Genomic DNA, 19,391 nt, shown 5'->3' on the forward strand with positions numbered 1-19,391 from the left:
CCCTGGCTCAGTGGGGCTAGTTCCATTCTCACTCACCTCCATGTAAATCCAGAGTAACCCCGCAATGCCAGGATGGGGCGCTGACAGGTATCGGAGGATGATAAACGGCACCTGGGCTCTTGCTGCCCTCGCCTGTGTGTATCAAGCTGGGGGAGAGGAGAGTTCCTGGGCTTTGTAGGTGGGGAAACAGGGAAGGGCGTAACACGGGCAACCTGGGCCTGATACCCCTCCACTCACCCTGGTGTGAATCAGGTGTAATATGACTCGGGTAACTGGGGCTAGTTTGTACATTGTCATTCCTGGTTTACCCTGCAGGGGGAGCAAGAGCGGAGTCAGCCCCAGTGAGCCTGTGGAGTCACTCTGGATTTACACTGGGGGAGAGAGAGGGGATTGCCCCTGGTGATGCTTATGGAATCACTCTGGATTTACACCAGAGGGCCTGAGAGGGGAATTGGCCAGAGTGACACCTGTGAATCCGGAGTGACTCCACTGGGCATCACCCCAGATTCACCCTGTGTGAGAGGCTCCAGCTCCATAGCGTCTCCATGAGGAGTAACAGTAGTTTGAAATTAGGGGCTTTAATTCGAACTATCTAGTTCATGCCGCATGTAGCTGCAGGCAGGTAGTTCGAACTACTGGGCATTTAAAAATGGCGGCACCCGGGAACATGCAATTGAAGCCCGGAATATTTAAATCCCGGGCTTCATTTACAAGTTCGAATGCCTACATTAGCCACCTAGTTCGAACTAGGGTGACAGTGTAGACGTACTCATTGAAACAGCTAAAACTAAACCCTCCCACCTCCCCGCACTGCCTGCCTCCCGCCTTCCCTGCCCATGTGTGTTTTGGGCCGGTTCCCTGGCCGCTGGCAGCCAACCGTAGCGCCTCCAGAGTCACACCCGCAGGGAATCCGGCCGCCAGGCCCGGGGGCCGGGGCACCTGGCTGGGCGAGGAGGAACTCCCTGCGGTTGGGCTGTGGGAGCAGTTCCATGGGAACCATGACTCTCCTCCTTCTCAAACACTCACCAGGAGCGGCTATTGCTGAGCACACAGCTGCTGGGCCTCTCCTGCCTGTACACAGGGAGCAGGGGCTCAGCAGGGGGCTGTGGGAAGTGGGGTGGGGGCTCAGTAGGTGTGGTGTCTGCAGGAAGGGGGCAGGGGGCTCAGTGGGCACTGTGCTGCAGGAAGGGGGCTCTGTGGGGGGTGCAGAAAGGGGGCAGGAAGGAGGCGGGGGCTCAGTGGGCACTGTGCTGCAGGAAGGGGGCTCTGTGGGGGTGCCGGGTGCAAGAAGGGGGCAGGAGGCTCAGCGGGGGGTGCACCACACTTCCTCTCTTGGATGCTCCCAGCCCTGGCTCCCCACAGCAGTCCCTCCTCCGCCCAGCGGGGTGTTGTGAGGACCCCTGCAGTCAGGCGGGAGGAGGGTCTGTCTGTGCTGGCCCAGCCCTGCCTCCGCCTGTGTGAAAATAGTCACCACTATTGACGCTACTGCAGCCACAGGGTGGGGCCCCTGGGGGATTCAGTGGGGCAGAGAGCTGGGCGTCAGGGCTCCTGGGTTCTGTCTGTGGGCCTGGGGAGGGAGTGGTCTCCAGGGGGTTAGAGCGGGGGGCTGGAGTCAGGACCCTGGGTTCTACCCCTGAGCTTGGGGAGGCAAGGTGCCAACAGGGCCTTGCGGTGGTGGCCCCTTTAATCCTGGCTGAGTGGAGGGGAAATACGCTGGTGAAACATTTTCACCCAGGACAGGCTCCTGACTAGCGCCTCCTGGTCCCCGCCACACCCAGACATACCTTGATGCTGCAGGGGCCCTGCCTCTGGCTGTCTGAGGGCTAGGAGGGTTAAGAAACCCCCTACTGGCCAGTGGCATATTGTGTGTGGGGCGGTCTCTTTAACCCACGGCATTGGGTTCCATACCATAATACTCTAAGGCTCCCTGTGTGGTCACAGGGGCTGCATAAAACTAGTCAGAGTTAGGAGGGACTAACTCTGACTAGCCTTGCTGGACCCCAAAACACCCTGTGGCAAGGTGTTCCACAGGCCTCTGTTGCATCCCCCCCGATCTCCGAATTGCAGGGAAAAGGGAACCTGACTCCTTGGTTTGCCTTCCGCCCCAGTCTGGACATTGTAACCCGCTGTGCTATTTGTCATGTCTCTGCACTTTATTCTCTAGCATCCTTTGCCTCTGTGTAGGATTGCCCTCCTCCAGGAAGCTGTGATGAAGCCTGGCCTCTTTGCCTCGCCCATGGGTGTCCCCACCCCTCGAGGAGTCCCTTGCTATTTAAGCCCCTCAGGCTCCACTGCTGAGCCAGCCAGGTGCTTCCGGCAGGTAAGTCCAAATTCTTGCCTTTCTCTTTTGCCCCCAGCCCTCACTCAGGGGTGTAGTGGGGACATGTTGATGGCAGGAGATTCAATGCTGCTTGGGTTCAAGTTTGGTGGGAGACAGACAGACAGATGGAGGGAGAGACGATGGCAGAGAGGGTCTGTATATGGGAGGGATAGAAGGTATATGTGTGGGGATGGAAGGGGGTTGATCTAGCTAAAGGATGGGTGTGTATGGACATTGACAGATCAATGGACGGACAGACAGATGCGCGCTGAGGCCTAGCGAGAGAAACAAGAAGGCGCAGAGAGCAGACCATGGAGGGTGAGCAAGGAGAGCGCAGGGTAGGGAGAGGAGGAGGGGGTCGCTCTGCAGCAGGACCAGACAGATAAAAGACAGACAGGGATGCTTCTTTTGGGGTAAAGGCATCACCTCCTTCCAAGCCCCGGGAGCACCCAGACCAGACCAGACCATGGGCCCATCTACCATGGTATCTGGTCTCCAGCAGCGGCCTGTCCCAGCTGCATTCCGATGGGCGCATGACACCGCCTGGTAGCCCGTGAGGGCATGGTGTGCCCCAGGGAAGTTGCTGACCAGGTTTCAGGGGGATCTGTCATATGGGGCCACACACCTGGTGTCTCCAGCTCCTCCGCCCCCCTGGCTGCGGCAATCCCAGGGTGGATGGCAGGAGTCTCATTTTAACCCTTTGTGGCTGGGCTGGCACTGGGGCGTGGGAGAGACTGCAGGGCAGTGGAGAGCAAGGTTCATCTACATTGACCTGGAACAGGCAGGAGCCCCGACAAGAGCTGGGGGAGAGCCCAGGCATCCTGGCTCCCACTTGCCCTGGGAATCCCAATTCCCCCTCGGCGCTGCCTCCCCCACCCCCACACTCACCTCTGCTCCCCCTGGCACCCTGACTCCCCCCATTGCCCCGACTCACCCTTTGCCCTGCCCCTTGTCTTACAGCCATGGCAACGAGGAGGCTGCTGCTGCTCTGGACCGGGCTGGTGCTGCTAGGGGGTGAGTAGGGATCTGGCCTGGGGCGGGGGGGGGGAGGGGGGGCGGGGGGTGCCCAGGTGCAGGTTACTAGAGCTGGGAGTGGGGCAGTAAAGAGTCTCTGGGGGCTGGGAGCAACCCTGGGCAAGGGAGGAGCCACAGGGCAGGGAGGGACTGAGGATTTTCCACCCTCTCTCCATAAATCAGGAGACTCCCCTGGGGTCAGTGGGCTGATCCGCACTTTGCACACGCTGGTGTAAATCAGGAGACTCCTCTGGGGTTAGTGGGCTGATCCGCACTTTGCACACGCTGGTGTAAATCAGGAGACTCCTCTGGGGTCAGTGGGCTGATCCGCACTTTGCACACGCTGGTGTAAATCAGGAGACTCCTCTGGGGTCAGTGGGCTGATCCGCACTTTGCACACACTGGTGTAAATCAGGAGACTCCTCTGGGGTCAGTGGGCTGATCCGCACTTTGCACACGCTGGTGTAAATCAGGAGACTCCCCTGGGGTCAGTGGGCTGATCCGCACTTTGCACACGCTGGTGTAAATCAGGAGACTCCCCTGGGGTCAGTGGGCTGATCCGCACTTTGCACACGCTGGTGTAAATCAGGAGACTCCCCTGGGGTCAGTGGGTCAGGTTCAGCTCCTGCTCACCCCAGTGTAAATCTGGAGTAATCTCGATGGAGTCGATGGCTCATAGTTTCCTCTCTGTGTAAATTCAAGCTCACTGCTGGCCCAGCCCTGTGAGCCAACTTCCGCGGTGCCCAGCACAGCCTGGGTCCTGGGGCTGCTGCTTTGGATGGGCACAGCCCCCATGCAACCTTGGGACTACTGTAAGATTTGGTTCAGGGCCACAAGGTGCTGGGGGTCGGGGCTGGGACCATGCGCCCCACCCCTTTGCCAGGCCCCTGTGTTGAGGGAGGGGTGTGGCATAACATCAGCGCCTTACACACTGTAGCTGGGCATCGCCCCTCCGCCAGGCGAGGCCATGCCCCATGCATGCAAGGGCTTCAGTCTGCACTGTCACAGGGTACATCTCACTTGCTTTTCACACACAGTGGGGGAGGAGGAGCTGCACAGACTTCATCAGTGTGTATGTGCACACGTGTGTGAGTGTGTATGGGTGTGTCATCCTGTGTGTGTGTGTGTGTGTGTGTGAGAGAGAGAGAGAGCATGTATGGGTGCGTCGGCCTGAGTGTGTGTGCCTGTGTGTGTGTGAACATGTCTGAATCAGCCTCTGTGTGTGTGCAGAGTGTGACCAATGGGTGTACAGTGTGTGTTTGTGTGTCCATGACAGCATGTTTGCATGGGTCTGTGCATGTCATCCTGCATGTGTCTGTGTGTCCTTAGGTGTTTATGCAAGTTAGGGTGTGTGTCAGCAAATGTTTCTCTGTGTGCATCAGTATGTATTTGTGTGTATGTTAGTATGTGTGTAGGTTTTTGCATATATTAGCATGTGTGTGCATGTGTCTCTATGTATGTTTGTGTGTCAGGGGGTGTGCATGGATGGTTAACTCTTCCCCTCTGCCCTGTCCCTCCTGAAGCCTGGTGGCCCTGAGATGCAGGCATAGCAAAGGATGGGCACAGAGCCAGGATTTGACCATGCCCCTTTTCCCTTTTGCCACTCCTTTCCTTCTCGCCCTGCCCCTCGCCCTGCCCCTTTCTCACCTGGACAGGTGCCGGTGGAGCACGCCCATTCCCCTCCGGCCTTGCCTTTCCCGACGCGCAGGCCCCCTTACCCACAGGGAGGGGCATGGTGGGTCCTCTCCAGAGCTCCTTCCTGCCAGGGTTGAGCTGGGCTTTGAGATCTGAAGAGTGTGTGGGGGGGGGCAGGGCGAGTCAGGCCTGCCAAGGTGTGCACTTGGCTCTGGAGCAGTGTCCTGGAGTTACAGAGAGGGGTTGAGAGCCAGGGTTCCTGGGATCTATTCCTGGCTCAGAGAGGTGAGTAGCGCCAGGAGTACTATGTTCCCTCTGAGCTGCATGGGCAGCCAGCTGCACAGTTCTCTGATAAGCTCAGCCTGACAAGGGTCAAACAATGAGGCGGCAAAACTCGCAGATGACACAAAACTGCCAAAGATAGTTAGAACATAAGAACGGCTGGACTGGGTCAGAACAAAGGCCCATCTAGCCCAGTGTCCTGTCTGATGACAGTGGCCAGCACCAGGTGCCCCAGAGAGGGTGGACCGAAGACAATGATCAAGTGATTTGTCTCCTGCCACCCATCTCCAGCCTCTGACAGAGGCCAAGGACACCATTTTAAGTCCAAAGCAGACTGCAAAGAGCTTCCAAAGGATCCCCAAAACTAAGTGTCTGGGCAACAAAAGGGCAGGTGAATTTCAATGTCAATAAATGCAAAGTAATAACTATTGGAAAACATGACCCCAATTATGCATATGAAATGCTGGGGACCAAATTAGCTGTTACCACCCAAGGTGAGATGATCGTGGTGTCACCATGGCTAGTTCTCTGCAAACATCTGCTCCATGTGCAGCAGCAGCAACAAACAAACAGAAAGTTAGGCATAGTTAAGAAAAGGACAGAGATTAAACCAGAGAACATCTCATTGTCTCTGTATAAGTCCATGGGACGCCCACATCGTGAATACTACGTGCAAATGTGGTCACCTCATCTCAAAAAAGATCTATTGGCATTGGAAAAGGTTCAGAAAAGGGCAACAAAAATGATTAGGGGTTTGGAACAGCATATGTGGAGAGATTAATAAGACTGGGACTTTGCAGGTTGTAAAAGAGATGACTAATAGAGGTCTATGAATTCATGACTGGTGTGGAAAAAGTAAATAAAGAGGAGTTATTTACTCCACCCATAACACAAGAACTAAGGGTCACCAAATGAAATTAAGAGGCAGCAGCTTTAAATCAAAAACAAAAGGCAGACTTTCTTCACACAAGGCACCTTTGACCTGTGGAACTCCCTGCCGGAGGATGTTGTGAAGGTCAACACTTTAACAGGATTCAAAAGAGAACTAGATACATTCATGGAGGATAGGTCTATTAGCCAGGATGGGTAGGGATGATATCCCTAATCTCATTTGTTAGAAGATGGGAACGGATGACACCTGCGAAAATCAGAGGTGGGCAAAAGGGTCTCTGCAGGCCGGATCCAGCCCACCAAGTGGGTTGATCCACCCCGCAGAGATCCTGCCACTCCTCTACCCCCAGGCCAATTAGGGTCTGGCGTCAGGGGAGCACGCAAAGCTTCCTCCTGCCCTGCCAGGAGAACGTGGTGCTTTGAAGCGGTGTGTGCTGCTCACAGGGCGGGAGGAGATGACACGTGCTCCCCTGCCCCCAAGCCCTGATTGGCCTGAGGGGAGGGGAGCTGAGCAAAGTTTCCTCCCTCCTCCACCCACCCTTAGGGTTGCCAGGTGTCTGGCTTTGAACCGGACAGTCCAGTATTTGAGTTTTCTGAAACAAACTGAGAAAATAGAAATGAGAAAATAGAAATGTCCGTTAGTTTCTAACTAAGATGGAATGTAGATTGTGACGTGATGTCAAGTGTCCGGTATTTTTGTTGAAACCATCTGGCAACCCTACGCCGCCCTGCAAGGAGTGAGCGGCACTTCAAAGTGCCGTACACTTGTGCAGGGCGGGGGCAGGGAGAAGGACGTTTTGTGCAGCTCCTCTGCCCCCAGGCCCTGATTGGCCTGCAGGTGGGGGAACGTGTGAAGGGGGGGGCAAAAGGGCTTCCCTACCCCCAGACCAATCACGGTCTGGGGAACCCCAGAAGCATTCTGGCTTTGCCCCTTCTGGTTTAGACCCCGCCCCTTCTAGGGCAGCCTGGGCCCACTTCAAAAATGTTTTTGAAGCGGCCCCTGGCCAAAAATTATTGCCCACCCCTGGCAAAAATGTCCCGTGGCTATCCACAGCCATGGATGCGGATACCCTCAGACACAGAGCAGATTTGCAGGGATGTACAGCTCAGGAGTGGGGTTGGAGGAGCAAATCTCTCCCTCAGCCAACCTGGAGCTGCCTCAGAGCTGCTGTGGTTGGGCGACCCTTCCCTGACTTGCACCCAGCTTAGTCTGGACCTTCCCTGGCTGCAGGACAGGCTCCTTCCCCCGCCTGTGCCCCCTGGAGCTGCAGTGGCCATACAGGGGCGCCTCTCACGGGGTTCCAAGCTGTTGCAGTGGGAGAGGGCTGGGGCAGTCCTCTCTTCCCAGGGCAACCCACACCCTGGACCCAGCCCCAGCCCAGAGCTCGCACTGCCAGTCAGAGCCCTCACCCCACAGCCCAACCCTCTGCCCCAGCCCTGAGCCCCCTCCCACAGCCCCACCCCTTGGCACCACCCCACCACGTGCTGTCCGAGTGTGGAATGACTTGCGTCATGTGACCTCCCTCTCAGCACATAGCACACGGGGACACAGAACATTGGCGGGATCGTGGCGGCAGTGTCCTGGCTCACTGAGGTAACCACAGCACCTGGGCCCAGCTCTCTCACTCCTGATTGTAACTCCCTTGCGGGACTCCTCAGCGCTACACTCAGAGGCACGTTGGCCCAGCAGAGCTGTGTGAGGGGCAGCCCGGGGCTGAGATGGCGGGTGTGTGTCAGGCCTCAGGGGCACAGGCAGAGCAGTGTGTGGGTTACTGAGGGCTTTAGCCATTGCCGTTTGTTCTTTTCCACCGCTACGGTACATAAACGCAGCTCCAAGCCTCCTAGAGCTGCTGGCGTGGTTACCCCTCTCTGTCCCTCTCCCTTCAGACCCCAGCACGGCCGCCCACATGGGCCGGGAGTTCATCACGGCCTTCATGGAGAATTACCAGATCAGCTACTCTAAGGCTGACTTCCAGCTCTTTGTTTCTGGCTACGCACCCTCCACCACCGTCACCATTGTGGTGCGTAAGTCCCAGTTCCACTCCACGATCCAGCTTGGCCAGGGACAAACGGTCTCGGTGAAGATTCCAGCCAATGCTGAGATGTTCGGCACCACCAAGTTCTGCAACACCGTCCTGGTGCAGGCGGACAAGGAGGTCTCGGTGATGTCGCTCAGTGCCAAGGCGCTGACGACCGACACCGGGGTGGTGTACCCGGTCCAGAGCCTGGGTGTAGAGTACTACATCCTCACGCCAGCTGGAGACGTCCCTGGGACCTACAAAGAGTTCTCAGTCGTGGCCTGGCGGGAGACCACGACAGTGGAAATCTACCTGAAGGGCAGTGTGAGGTTCCAAGAGCGGATCTACCCGGCTGGCAGCAAGATCACTATGTCCCTGGAGCCCTACGAGGCTGTCCAATTCCAGAGCAGCCAGGACCTCTCTGGCACCCGAGTCGTGTCCCTGAAACCGGTGGCAGTGCAGAGCGGGCACAGCTGTGCCCAGAGGAACACCAAGTGCAACTATGTGGCTGAGCAACTGCTGCCTGTCTCTGGGTGGGGCACAGCTTTCTTTGTGCCACCGATGCCCTTCCAGGCCAGCGACGATCTGGTGTACCTGGTGGCCTCCCAAGCCACACAGCTCACCTACCTCTCTGGCAAGGACAAAGGTAGCCAGGCTCTGGTGTCTGGGCAGGTCCTGCAGTTGAAGGTGAGTCTGGCCAGCCCACTGTACATCTCCGCCAGCGTCGGCATTCAAGTCTTCTTCTTCTGCACCGGCGGAGCCCAGGGCACCGTGAGGTATGACCCCTTCTTGGTCAGCATCCCAGACGTCTCCAGCTACTGCGCCTCCTACTCCGTCTTCACCCAGCAGGGCTTCGAAAACTACGTGGTCCTTGTGGCCAAGAGCACGCTGATGGCTGGCATCACCATGGACGGGCAGCCCCTGCGAGGGGCGCGCTGGAGACCGATCCCCGGCACCGAGTATTCCTGGGGAGAGCTCGGCCTGGGCGTCAGGGCCAGCGCCCGCTCGCTGGAGCATCCCAGCGACACCTTTGGGCTGCTGAGCGTCGGCCTCACTCAGCAGGATGGCTATGGCACGGCTGCTCTTTGCCAGAGCGGTGAGTGGGGGGGGGGGGTCTGAGGGAAAGGGGGGCCCTGGGCTGTGTCTGGGGCTTTTATGCTGTTGTGGGTGTGAAATCTTAAGGTGCTGGGCAGTGTGACTGTCCCTATGGGGGACCCCATGCGGTGTCTGCAGCGCTGCATAGGGAGCATGGCACCATCCAGCCATGGTCATTTAATGAGCATTGACAGCAAAGTCCCTCCCTCCGTCCATCCATCCATCCTCTCCAGCTGACCCTGCCAACCATTCATATCTCCCTACTTCACCCTTGTATAATGCTCTGTTATAAAGCCCCATCTACCTGCTCTAAGGCACTGGGCCACCAGGTCAACCCACTGGACCCTATAATTTGACCTGATGCCCATATGCTTCCTGTTATGATGTCGTTCCTATCTCTGCACTTGCCCTTTCCTTCTCATCCTATCCCCAGCCTCCCCGGTGCCCTCCTGCAGCTCTGTGCAGTGCCGGAAGAAGGAGACCTGCCAGATTACCAATGGCAGACCCCTGTGCGTGGCCACTTCTGTGGCGACTTGCTGGGCACTGGGTGATCCCCACTACCGCACCTTTGATGGGCGCCACTACGACTTCATGGGCACCTGCACCTACACCCTGGCCAAGACCCTCAGCTCGGATACCACTCTCCCAGCCTTCCACGTCATGGCTAAGAATGAGAACCGGGGCAACCAGCGAGTCGCCTATGTGGGCTTTGTGACTGTGCAAGTCTACGGCTACACCCTCTCCGTGGTCAGGAACGAATACGGGCTTGTGAGGGTAAGAGAGAGCCTGCCCCCTTTCATTCGTCTCTGTCCATCAAACTTTTCTTGGATTTTCTCTTTGTTTATTCTTTGTCTTCATTTCTCTTGCTCCCTTCTCATAGCTTTCTTCATTTTTCCTTCTTTTCTTTGTTTCTTCATTACTCTTCCTTTGCTTCATATTTTTCTTTTCTTTTCTTTTCTTTTCTTTTCTTTTCTTTTCTTTTCTTTTCTTTTCTTTTCTTTTCTTTTCTTTTCTTTTCTTTTCTTTTCTTAAAATAATTTTTGGTTGAAACAAAAATAAATTAGAAATGTTTGGCAAATTGGCAAGCTGATTTTTTTTTGTTTTGGGCTAAACAAAATCAGCAGCTTTTCCGGAAAAACTTGCCAGCTGTCTACACTGGCTGCTTGAATTTCCGCAAAAGCACTGACCTCCTACTGTAAGAAATCAGTGCTTCTTGCGGAAATACTATGCTGCTCCCGTTCAGGCAAAATTCCCTATTGCGCAAAACTTTTGCGCAAAAGGGCCAGTGTAGACAGCTGAGATTTGTTTTCCGCAAAAAAGCCCCGATCGCAAAAATGGCGATCGGGGCTTTTTTGCGGAATAGCGCGTCTAGATTGGCACGGACGCTTTTCCACAAAAAGTGCTTTTGCACTGAATTCCTTCGGTGTCACCAAATCTGCTTTTTTTCCCCTGAAAAAATATTTCAGTTGAAACTTTCTCCCAGCTCTGTTGCCGAGCAGGCCTGGGGGTTCACCTCACAGGGTCCCATCATGAGCAGCAGCAGATGTCCCCGGGGAAGGTGCATGGAACCTGTGCAAGGTGGTGGCAGATTTACCTGCCCTGGGAAACACGAAGTGGTTCAAGGTGAAGTGGGTTCTCTTGGGTGGGCTGTGGCCTGGGCTTGTTTTTAAGGACGTGGCTGTTGGGAATAGGCCGTGAACTATGACCATGACTTGTGCTTTCCCTCCTAGGTGAATGCCCAGCGGTCCCGCCTCCCCATCTCCTTGATGGAGGGGAAACTGAGGCTGTATCAGAGCGGGGCCTCTGTGGTCATCCAGACCGACTTCTCCCTGAGTGTCTCCTACGACTGGGGCAGCTCCCTGGTGGTGAAGCTCTCCAGCAGTTTCTGGGAGAGCGTGAGCGGCCTCTGTGGCAACTACAACGGGGACCCTGGGGACGACTTTGCCACCCCAGCTGGGACGCTGGCTGCCAGCCCTGTGGAGTTCGGGAGGAGCTGGAAGGTGGAGGACGGGGACAGGTTCTGCTGGGACGACTGCCATGGGCAGTGCAAGAGCTGTTCCCCGGAGCAGGTCGGCAGGTACAAAGCGGAGCCCTTCTGTGGCTGGATCACCAAAGGGGCGGGCGGCCCCTTCAGCCGATGCCACTCCATGATCGATCCCAAAATCTACCTGGACAACTGTGTCTATGACCTGTGCATGAACGACGGGCGGAAGGAGATGCTGTGCCAGGCGCTGGCGAGCTATGCTGATGCCTGCCGGGCCGAGGGCGCGGCCGTCTCTGACTGGAGGAGCCTCACAGGATGCAGTGAGTGGCGCTGACCCCTGGTTTGATCCTGGTAGCTGGTACCAAAGAAATCCAAACCACGGTGGCTCAGGGGATGGGGCATTGTGTCTTCTCCCTCGATGGGGTGCCGGCTCCCCTCCAGCCCCAGGGTGGGTGACTGCTTGGCTCCGCGGAGGGCTTGGAATGGGGCACAGAGCCTGTCCCCTCTAGAGGAAACACTGTCAGGAGATGGGCTGTGGTTAGGGGAACATGTCGGCCCGTTTCTGTGGGGGAATTGGTGGCTGATCCTCGTTATAAAGTCCTGCTAATGAAGGGTGGGAGAGCATGGACCCCTGGGTCGGTGGCTTGCTACCCCCATCTGTCGCCTCTCAGCGCTGTAAACGTTGGGGTGAAACTGCCCTGAATAAAGAAGTCAAGCCACCCTTGACCCCACCAATGCTTCCAGCGGGACCAAGACCAAGCTGTGCCTGGGGGGCTCTGCTTCCAAGCAGTGGGGGCAGGGGAAAGGCTTGGGCCACAGAGAAGGCTGCAGGGAGTAGACTAGGGGCAGGGGTCTATGGGAGGCAGAAGGGGAACGGAGAGATCTGGGGGGCAGAGGAGGAGCAGTGCTGGGGCACGCAGAGTTGGGGAGCAGAGCGTGGAGGGGAGAAATGTGGGAGAGCAGATGAGCAGAAAGCTGGGGGTCCAGGAGGGGCTGCGGTTGGGGGGCAGGGAGGAGAAGATGGGGAAGAAGGAGGGGTAGCAGGGCCTACTCCCAACAACCCAACAGAGCCCACCCCCTCCATCAGGGGGCCAAGGGGCAGGGTCCTCCCCCCCCAAGTGGAGATTACCTAGCATTGTGTCCCCCTCTCCCAGGGCTGTTTCCTGGACTCTGGCATGTGGTATTCATCACCTGCTGGGAGGTGTTAGTGGTGCTTGAGGGTGGGGTGGGCGCTGCTGAAAACTCAACCGGTCCCCACCCGACACAGGATGTGTATTTAATGTAACTTGCAAAAGTTCCAAAGTTCTGACCCATCTCTCCATGTTCCGGTGGGCCGGCCAGGGGATTGTGTTAAGTGTTGGGCTTGGGGAGAGCACAGACCTTTGGTGCTTGGGCTGAAGGGGTGCTCCCTCTCCATGGGCAGCAGTAGTAGATCTCTTATCCTGCCTCTGAGACTGATGCATGAAGCTGCAGCATGCGCCAGGTGCAGCACTGCTCCCAATGACCCCCGTGTCCCATCCCTCTTCCAGCTCTGCCCTGCCCGGAGAACAGCCAGTACCAGCTCTGCGGCTCCGCGTGTCCTGCCACCTGCAATGACCGAGTGGCTCCTAAGAACTGCTCCCTGCCCTGCGTGGAGACCTGCCAGTGCCACGAGGGTTTTGTTTTGGATGCCGGGAGGTGCATCCTCCAGACCAGATGCGGGTGTGAGTTTGAGGGCCGCCTCTACGCGCCCGGGGAGCAGTTCTGGGGAGATGGTGCCTGCACGAGACGCTGTGTCTGTGACCCGCAAACCAGGCGGGCGAGCTGCCAGGCCACAGGCTGCCGGGCTGGGGAGCAGTGCCAGGTGCAGAACGGCATCCAGGACTGCTACCCCACAAGCTATGGAACCTGCTCAGCTTCGGGGGACCCCCACTACATCAGCTTTGATGGGAAGAAGTTTGACTTCCAGGGCACCTGCCTGTATCAGTTCGCTGGGCTGTGCAACAAGAGCCAGGACCTGGTGGATTTCCAGGTCCTTGTTCAGAACGACCATCGGGGCAGCCACGTCGTGTCCTTCACCAAAGTCGTGCAAGTCAAAATCTATGAGGTCGACATTGTGATCAGAAGGGAAAACCCCGGCAGAGTCCTGGTGAGTTTATCAAACCATTCTTCCCTTTCCTGGTTGGTCTTCAGACCTGTCTTCCTTTGCCATCTTCCTCCCTTCCTCTCTCTTTGTGTTTGTATATGTCGGAAGTCCCCCCTAACAGGTAACGTGCTCTGTCCAATGATGATAATCATTTGGCTGAATGCTTGGCCCCTCTGTGTGTCATGCTGGCTTTACGCAAATAGCTAGCACAGCAGACTCTGAGCGAATCCTCAAGCACCACAGACTCAGATAAGGTACAGAGGCCCCCGAGTCAGATTTATTATAAACGAAGCACAGCAATAGCTTCCCTGGACCAGACATCTACAGTTGGGCTAAGAACATGTGACCGTGGAAATGGACACATCGTCGTCAGTAGCCGGGGATCTGCCACTTCCTCCCAACGAGTGACGTCGAGGTGCCCAACATTTATAGAGTGAGACAATCAGCCTATGACATACACCTTCCACGGCATCGTGCGCGCTAGTGACTCGTCTGTTACTCTTCTTGTGTTTTCCTCCAAAACTTTCCTGCCCCCGGCTGCTCTGCTTTCGCTCCTGGTGGTCCAGACAAATATCACTTTTGTCAAACGAAGTTATGGTGCGCTAGGCTGGGGTGTCCTTGCTGCCCTGCTGGAGTGTGTTCACATGTGCCGTGTGTGGATGCAGTGCGAGCAGTCCTAGTGCCGACATTGCCCGGACACCGACTCGCAGGCCAACATCTGCTTTGACAGGGCCTGTTTCTCGCGGCATAGCTCTTGCTGACTGGTTCAGGCCTCAGGCCTTATGCCAGGCCCAGGCCTTATGCCAGGCCCATGCTTTAGGCTCCTTCTCTCTCCTGCAGCGTTCACATGTCATCTTCTCTCCGGAGTTTGCTCATTTTACCTTTTCCTTTACCCAGGACACCATGGGCGGCAGATGTCATAGGCACGGGGAGGCTAAGCCTCACCCGACAGCCTGGCCTGCCCCGACACATGGTCCCCAACCTGCCTGCTCTCAGTTTTCCCTTTCACTGGGGCTGGGGCATCTGGCCTGTGGCTGGGACTCAGGGCAGTGGGGCTGTGCTACCCGCCCACCCAGCTTGCACACCAGGGCTGAGAGTGGCGAGGGCCATACTGCTAGTCTGGCATGATGGATGGAGGGGGGCTGCTGGGACCACAGTGCTTGCCACCCTACCTGACTTGGGGTGGCTGGGGCTGTACCACCCACGCACCAGGTACACCAGACTGGAGACTGCTGGGGCTATGCTGATGCCCTGGGACAGAGGGCAGCACCACGCAGCTGCCTGCTCAGTGCTCTGGGGTTCAGCATAAAAAGTATTATTGTTTGGTGTTCCGTGGTCTCAAAACGTTTAAGAAACACTGCTCAAGGCAGTGGATTTCTATTACAGGGAGCTGTAGTCCGCCAAGGAGCCCAGCCCATCTGTGAGCATGGGGAGTGGAACTACAACTCCCATAAGGCAATGCACAGCAGGGACCAGACTCTTCATTTCTTTTTAACTGATTCACAGTGAAACCTTGTGGGTCAGTTAAAAAATGAAATATTCCAGTTCAGGTCCCACTGACCTACAATGAATGTTTCATTGTGGTGTTTCCCCTCTGAAAAATGGAACATTTTCAGCAAAATAAAAATTTTCTGTTCTAAATTTTAAAGTTTCAGAAACTGCATAATCTGCTGCAAAATCCTCCCTTCAGGGGAAAGCCAACCCCCATGGCTTGCAAGTCATTTCCCCTCAGATTCATGACCTTTCTCTGGCACTGTCATTGTACCCACAGGCCTGCTGACAGGCAGCATGTTGGCAGGCAGAGGGAGCACCTGCCCCGGCGCCTGGTGATTCCACAGAGCCCGGAGCCCTCAGCCCTTTCAGTCGCCATGGCAGTGCCCTGCAGCGCAATCCAGGCCATGCTAGGACAGCACGGGGAGCCTGGTGCGCTCAGGGTGGCGCTGAGTCTGGCTCTCCTGTCCCTGCCGCTTCTGCCTGAGGCCCCGTCCCTTCTGGGGGCACAGTCAGTCCAACACATGCACCTTTCCCAGGGTCCAGCCCGGCTGTTGCCTTCCCTGTGTATCCTCATCTCTTATTCTTCTCGCTCCATCCCCGGTCCCGGCGCAGTGGGTCTATTTGGAAGACTGGCATAAGCAATTTTAATCAGATGTTCTGGGGACAAAATGGTGGCAGTTTTCACAAATGTTTGGTTTTGGAATCAATACAAATTCTAAAACACCCCAAGCCCCTTTATCCTGCTACCGGGAAATGGAAACATAGTTTAAAAGCCTTTTTTAAAAAGGGAAAATAAAAACTGACCAAAGTGGAAGCGACTACAGAATTCACCCTCTGGGTTTCTCTTCAGTCAGCTCGACTGTGAAAGTTCTTTAGGGAAGCAGGTTCTGCAGGTTCAAAGCTCCTTGCCCAGTGTCAAACCGTTCTCACTGACCCTTTGGCCCCTACTCCCAGGTGAATGGCGTGCTGACCAACCTACCGTACAGCCACAAGAGCAGCAAGATCTCCATGTACCGGAGGGGGCAGGAAGCAGTGATCCAGAGCGACTTCGGTCTCACCGTCACCTTTGACTGGCAGAGCCGGATCACCGTCTCTGCGCCAAGCAGCTACGCCGGCGCCCTGTGCGGACTCTGTGGGAACTTGAATGGGGACAAGGGAGATGACTTGACCATGAGGGGTGGCAGGTTGGCCCCAAACCCAATGGCCTTAGGGCAGAGCTGGAAGGTGGCGGATATCCCAGGCTGTGTGGAGGTTGCCAAGGACGAGTGCTCAGATCTAGCAGCTGTGGAGAGACGCCAACGAGGAGTAAGTCAGGAGTGCGGGCTCCTCCTAGACAAGAGCGGCCCCTTCCGAGAGTGTCACAGCAAAGTTGACCCGCAGGGCTACTTCCAAGACTGCGTGTACGACTATTGCTTCTTCCAAGGCCGACAAGCTGTGACATGCCAGCTTCTCACCAGCTACGCCGCAGCCTGCCAGGCCGCCGGGGCGGCTGTCTCTGCCTGGAGGAACAGCTCCTTCTGCAGTAAGTGCGAGCAGCTTGGCACCGCCTGCAGGGCTGAAAGGAGAAAAAGCGGCGTGTGTGGTTGGGGCAAAGATGAGCTGATGGGTGGTCTGGGAAGGGGATTTGAGATGTTTCTGCCATAGCAGTAACAGGCTCCAACCCAGCCCAGGGAGGGGGGACTGGCAGGTTCGGGGTGGGCATAGGAGAGGCTGTGGGGCTTCTCCTTTCCAGGGGACATCAGCTGTGACATGGCCCTAAGACAGGGGAACTAGCTGGCTCAGGGGCGGGCGACTGGACTACAGAGAATTCCAACCCAGGCTCTGCGGGGGCGAGAAGTTGACTCGGTGCGGCTGGCTCAGGGAATGGGAAATGGGCCAGAATTTCCTAGGGGGTGGGTCTGGTGAAGGTCCTCACTGGGAAGTGAGCCCGTCCCGGAGCTCAGGCCAATCACTGGAACTCACCCGAGCTCAAGAGCTGAGCGGGCCGTGGAGACGGGGCTCCCCTGTGCCAAGGGGCCGGCAAGGGCACATTGGCTGGGCACAGCAGGACGCGTCCCACACTGCCCCCCCCCCCAGCTCCTCTCCTCCAGCCAGTGCCCGGTGGCGTTTCCCAGCCCTGTCTCCTTTCCTCTGTGTGGGATGCTAACGCCGGTTGTTCCACTGCCAGGTGTCTCCTGCGCACCAAACAGCCACTACGAGGTCTGCGCCCGGGGCTGCCAGTCGACCTGCAGCAGCCTCTTGGCCCCGGTTCAGTGCTCGGCTCAGTGCTGGGAGGGCTGCGTGTGCGACGAGGGCTTTGTGCTGAGTGGCGACGAGTGCGTCCCTATGTCCCAGTGTGGGTGCCTGCACCAGGGACGTTATTATAAGGCTGGGGAGACCTTCCACCCGACGTGCCAGGAGCAGTGTGTGTGCCGGGCCGGCGGAGACGTTGTGTGCACGGGGCTGTCCTGCCGCCCTAATGAGGAGTGCAAGCTGGCGAACGGCGTCCGGAAATGCCGCCCTGTCGGATCCGCAACGTGTACTGCTGCCGGAGACCCCCACTACGTCTCCTTCGACGGGGTCGCCTTCGACTTCCAAGGCACCTGCACCTACATCCTGGCCAAGACCTGCGCGGACACCGGGAACCTGACCTCCTTCGCCGTGAAGGTGGAGAACGTGCCCTGGGGCAACGGCAGGGTGTCCGTCACCAAGCTGGTGTCCGTGGAGGTCTACGGGCTCACGCTCACCCTGCTGCAGAACCGGAAGGGGCTCGTCATGGTAAGTTCTGCCAACGATGGGGCCGAACCCTGCCATGGCAATGCAAGGGCCACTTGTCCCACAGGTCAGTCATTCCAATTAATTCTCAGTAGGACTCAGGGTCTGATGGTGACCATACTGACACCACAGGCCTTTGGGTTTCCCTGGTAAAGTGAGACCAGAATCCAGCGCCCACCCCAGTGCAGCCAGTGGATGATTTAACATTAACCCCAGAAAGCTGAGATCAGAATCCTGCCCTGAGCCCCTTACACTGAGCAAAGTGACTCAGGATTTACCTTGGACTCTAGGGGTATGTCTACACTACCCCGCTAGTTCGAACTAGCGGGGTAATGTAGGCATACCGCACTTGCAAATGAAGCCCGGGATTTGAATTTCCCGGGCTTCATTTGCATAAGCCGGCTGGCGCCATTTTTAAATGCCGGCTTGTTCGAACCCCGTGCCGCGCGACTACACGCGGCACGGGCTAGATAGTTTGAACTAGCAAGCCATTCCGAACTATCTGTACGCCTCGTGGAATGAGGTGTACAGATAGTTTGGAATGACTTGCTAGTTCGAACTATCTAGCCCGTGCCGCGCGGCTACACGCGGCACGTGGTTCGAACAAGCCAGCATTTAAAAATGGCGCCGGCCGGCTTATGCAAATGAAGCCCGGGAAATTCAAATCCCGGGCTTCATTTGCAAGTGCGGTATGCCTACATTACCACCCTAGTTCGAACTAGCGGGGTAGTGTAGACATACCCTAGGAGATCAGACTCTGCCCTAACGTAACTGAGTTCAGTGGAGTCACTACAGATTTGCCCAGCCATCACTGAGACCCTCCCTTGTGTCCCTAACCCAGCCCTGCAGCACCCCTACCCCTGCTCAAGGGAACGCTCTGTCTCTCCCAGGTGGACGGGGTCTCCCACAACCTGCCTGTGGTCGTGGCCGAGGGGCAGCTCCAAGCATATCAGCAGGGCGGGAATGTGCTGGTGCAAACGGACTTCGGCCTCACCGTGAGCTACGACCTGGTTTACCAGGCCAGAGTCACCGTCCCAGGGAACTACCAGGGGCAGATGTGTGGCTTGTGCGGGAACTACAACGGGCGCCGGGACGACGAGTTCCTGCTCCCCGGTGGCAGGCTGGCCCCTAATGTGGCGGCGTTCGGGTCGGCCTGGAAAGTCCCGGTCCCGGGGGCAGCCTGCGAGGACGGATGCACCGGGAACAGCTGCCCGGTTTGTGAGGAGAGGAAGAAGGACGTCTTCAAACAGCGCCACTACTGCGGGGTTCTCACGGCCCCTGACGGCCCCTTCGCCGCCTGCCATGGCACGGTCAGCCCCAGCGTGTATTTCAACAACTGCCTCTATGACGTGTGCCTGGCCAACGGGGACTCCCCGGTCCTGTGCCAGAGCATCCACAGCTACGTGACGGCCTGCCAGGAGGCTGGGGCCTCCATCCAGCCCTGGAGGAGCGCCTCCTTCTGCCGTAAGTGCCGGGATGCCGGTATGGCACAAGGCCTGGCTCACTCATCCCCCCTCTGGGCATCTCATTCCAGACCCTTCACTTCTCTGTGTGTTCACATCCAGTCTCTGCTTGCTCTCCCACTCTGGTTCCTTCCTTGCTCCCTTTCATAGAACCATAGAGCTGGAAGAGATCTTAGGAGGTCATCAAGTTCAGCCTCCTGCCCAATGCAGGACCAGTCCCAACTAAATCAACCCAGCCAGGGCTTTGTCAAGCCAAGACTTAAAAACCTCTAGGGACGGAGATTCCTCCACTTCCCTAGGGAACCCATTCTAGTGC

At 57.0% G+C, this 19,391-nt stretch overlaps 1 protein-coding gene across 1 annotated transcript in view; it reads left to right on the top strand.

Annotated features, from left to right (window-relative positions):
- The first annotated feature begins 3,285 nt into the window (after window positions 1–3,285).
- LOC102448003 (IgGFc-binding protein-like) overlaps window positions 3,286–19,391 on the top strand; it is a 39,007-nt gene continuing 22,901 nt past the window's right edge. Inside the window, exons 1-8 of the mRNA XM_075907485.1 lie at window positions 3,286–3,334; window positions 8,030–9,256; window positions 9,689–10,029; window positions 10,986–11,559; window positions 12,769–13,367; window positions 15,813–16,380; window positions 17,026–17,615; window positions 18,503–19,076. Coding sequence (XP_075763600.1) covers window positions 8,050–9,256; window positions 9,689–10,029; window positions 10,986–11,559; window positions 12,769–13,367; window positions 15,813–16,380; window positions 17,026–17,615; window positions 18,503–19,076 — 4,453 coding nt within the window. The 5' untranslated portion in view covers window positions 3,286–3,334; window positions 8,030–8,049. The remainder of the gene's footprint in view (window positions 3,335–8,029; window positions 9,257–9,688; window positions 10,030–10,985; window positions 11,560–12,768; window positions 13,368–15,812; window positions 16,381–17,025; window positions 17,616–18,502; window positions 19,077–19,391) is intronic.

Source organism: Pelodiscus sinensis, chromosome 24 (assembly GCF_049634645.1).
Source record: "Pelodiscus sinensis isolate JC-2024 chromosome 24, ASM4963464v1, whole genome shotgun sequence".
Classification (NCBI taxonomy): domain Eukaryota; kingdom Metazoa; phylum Chordata; order Testudines; family Trionychidae; genus Pelodiscus; species Pelodiscus sinensis.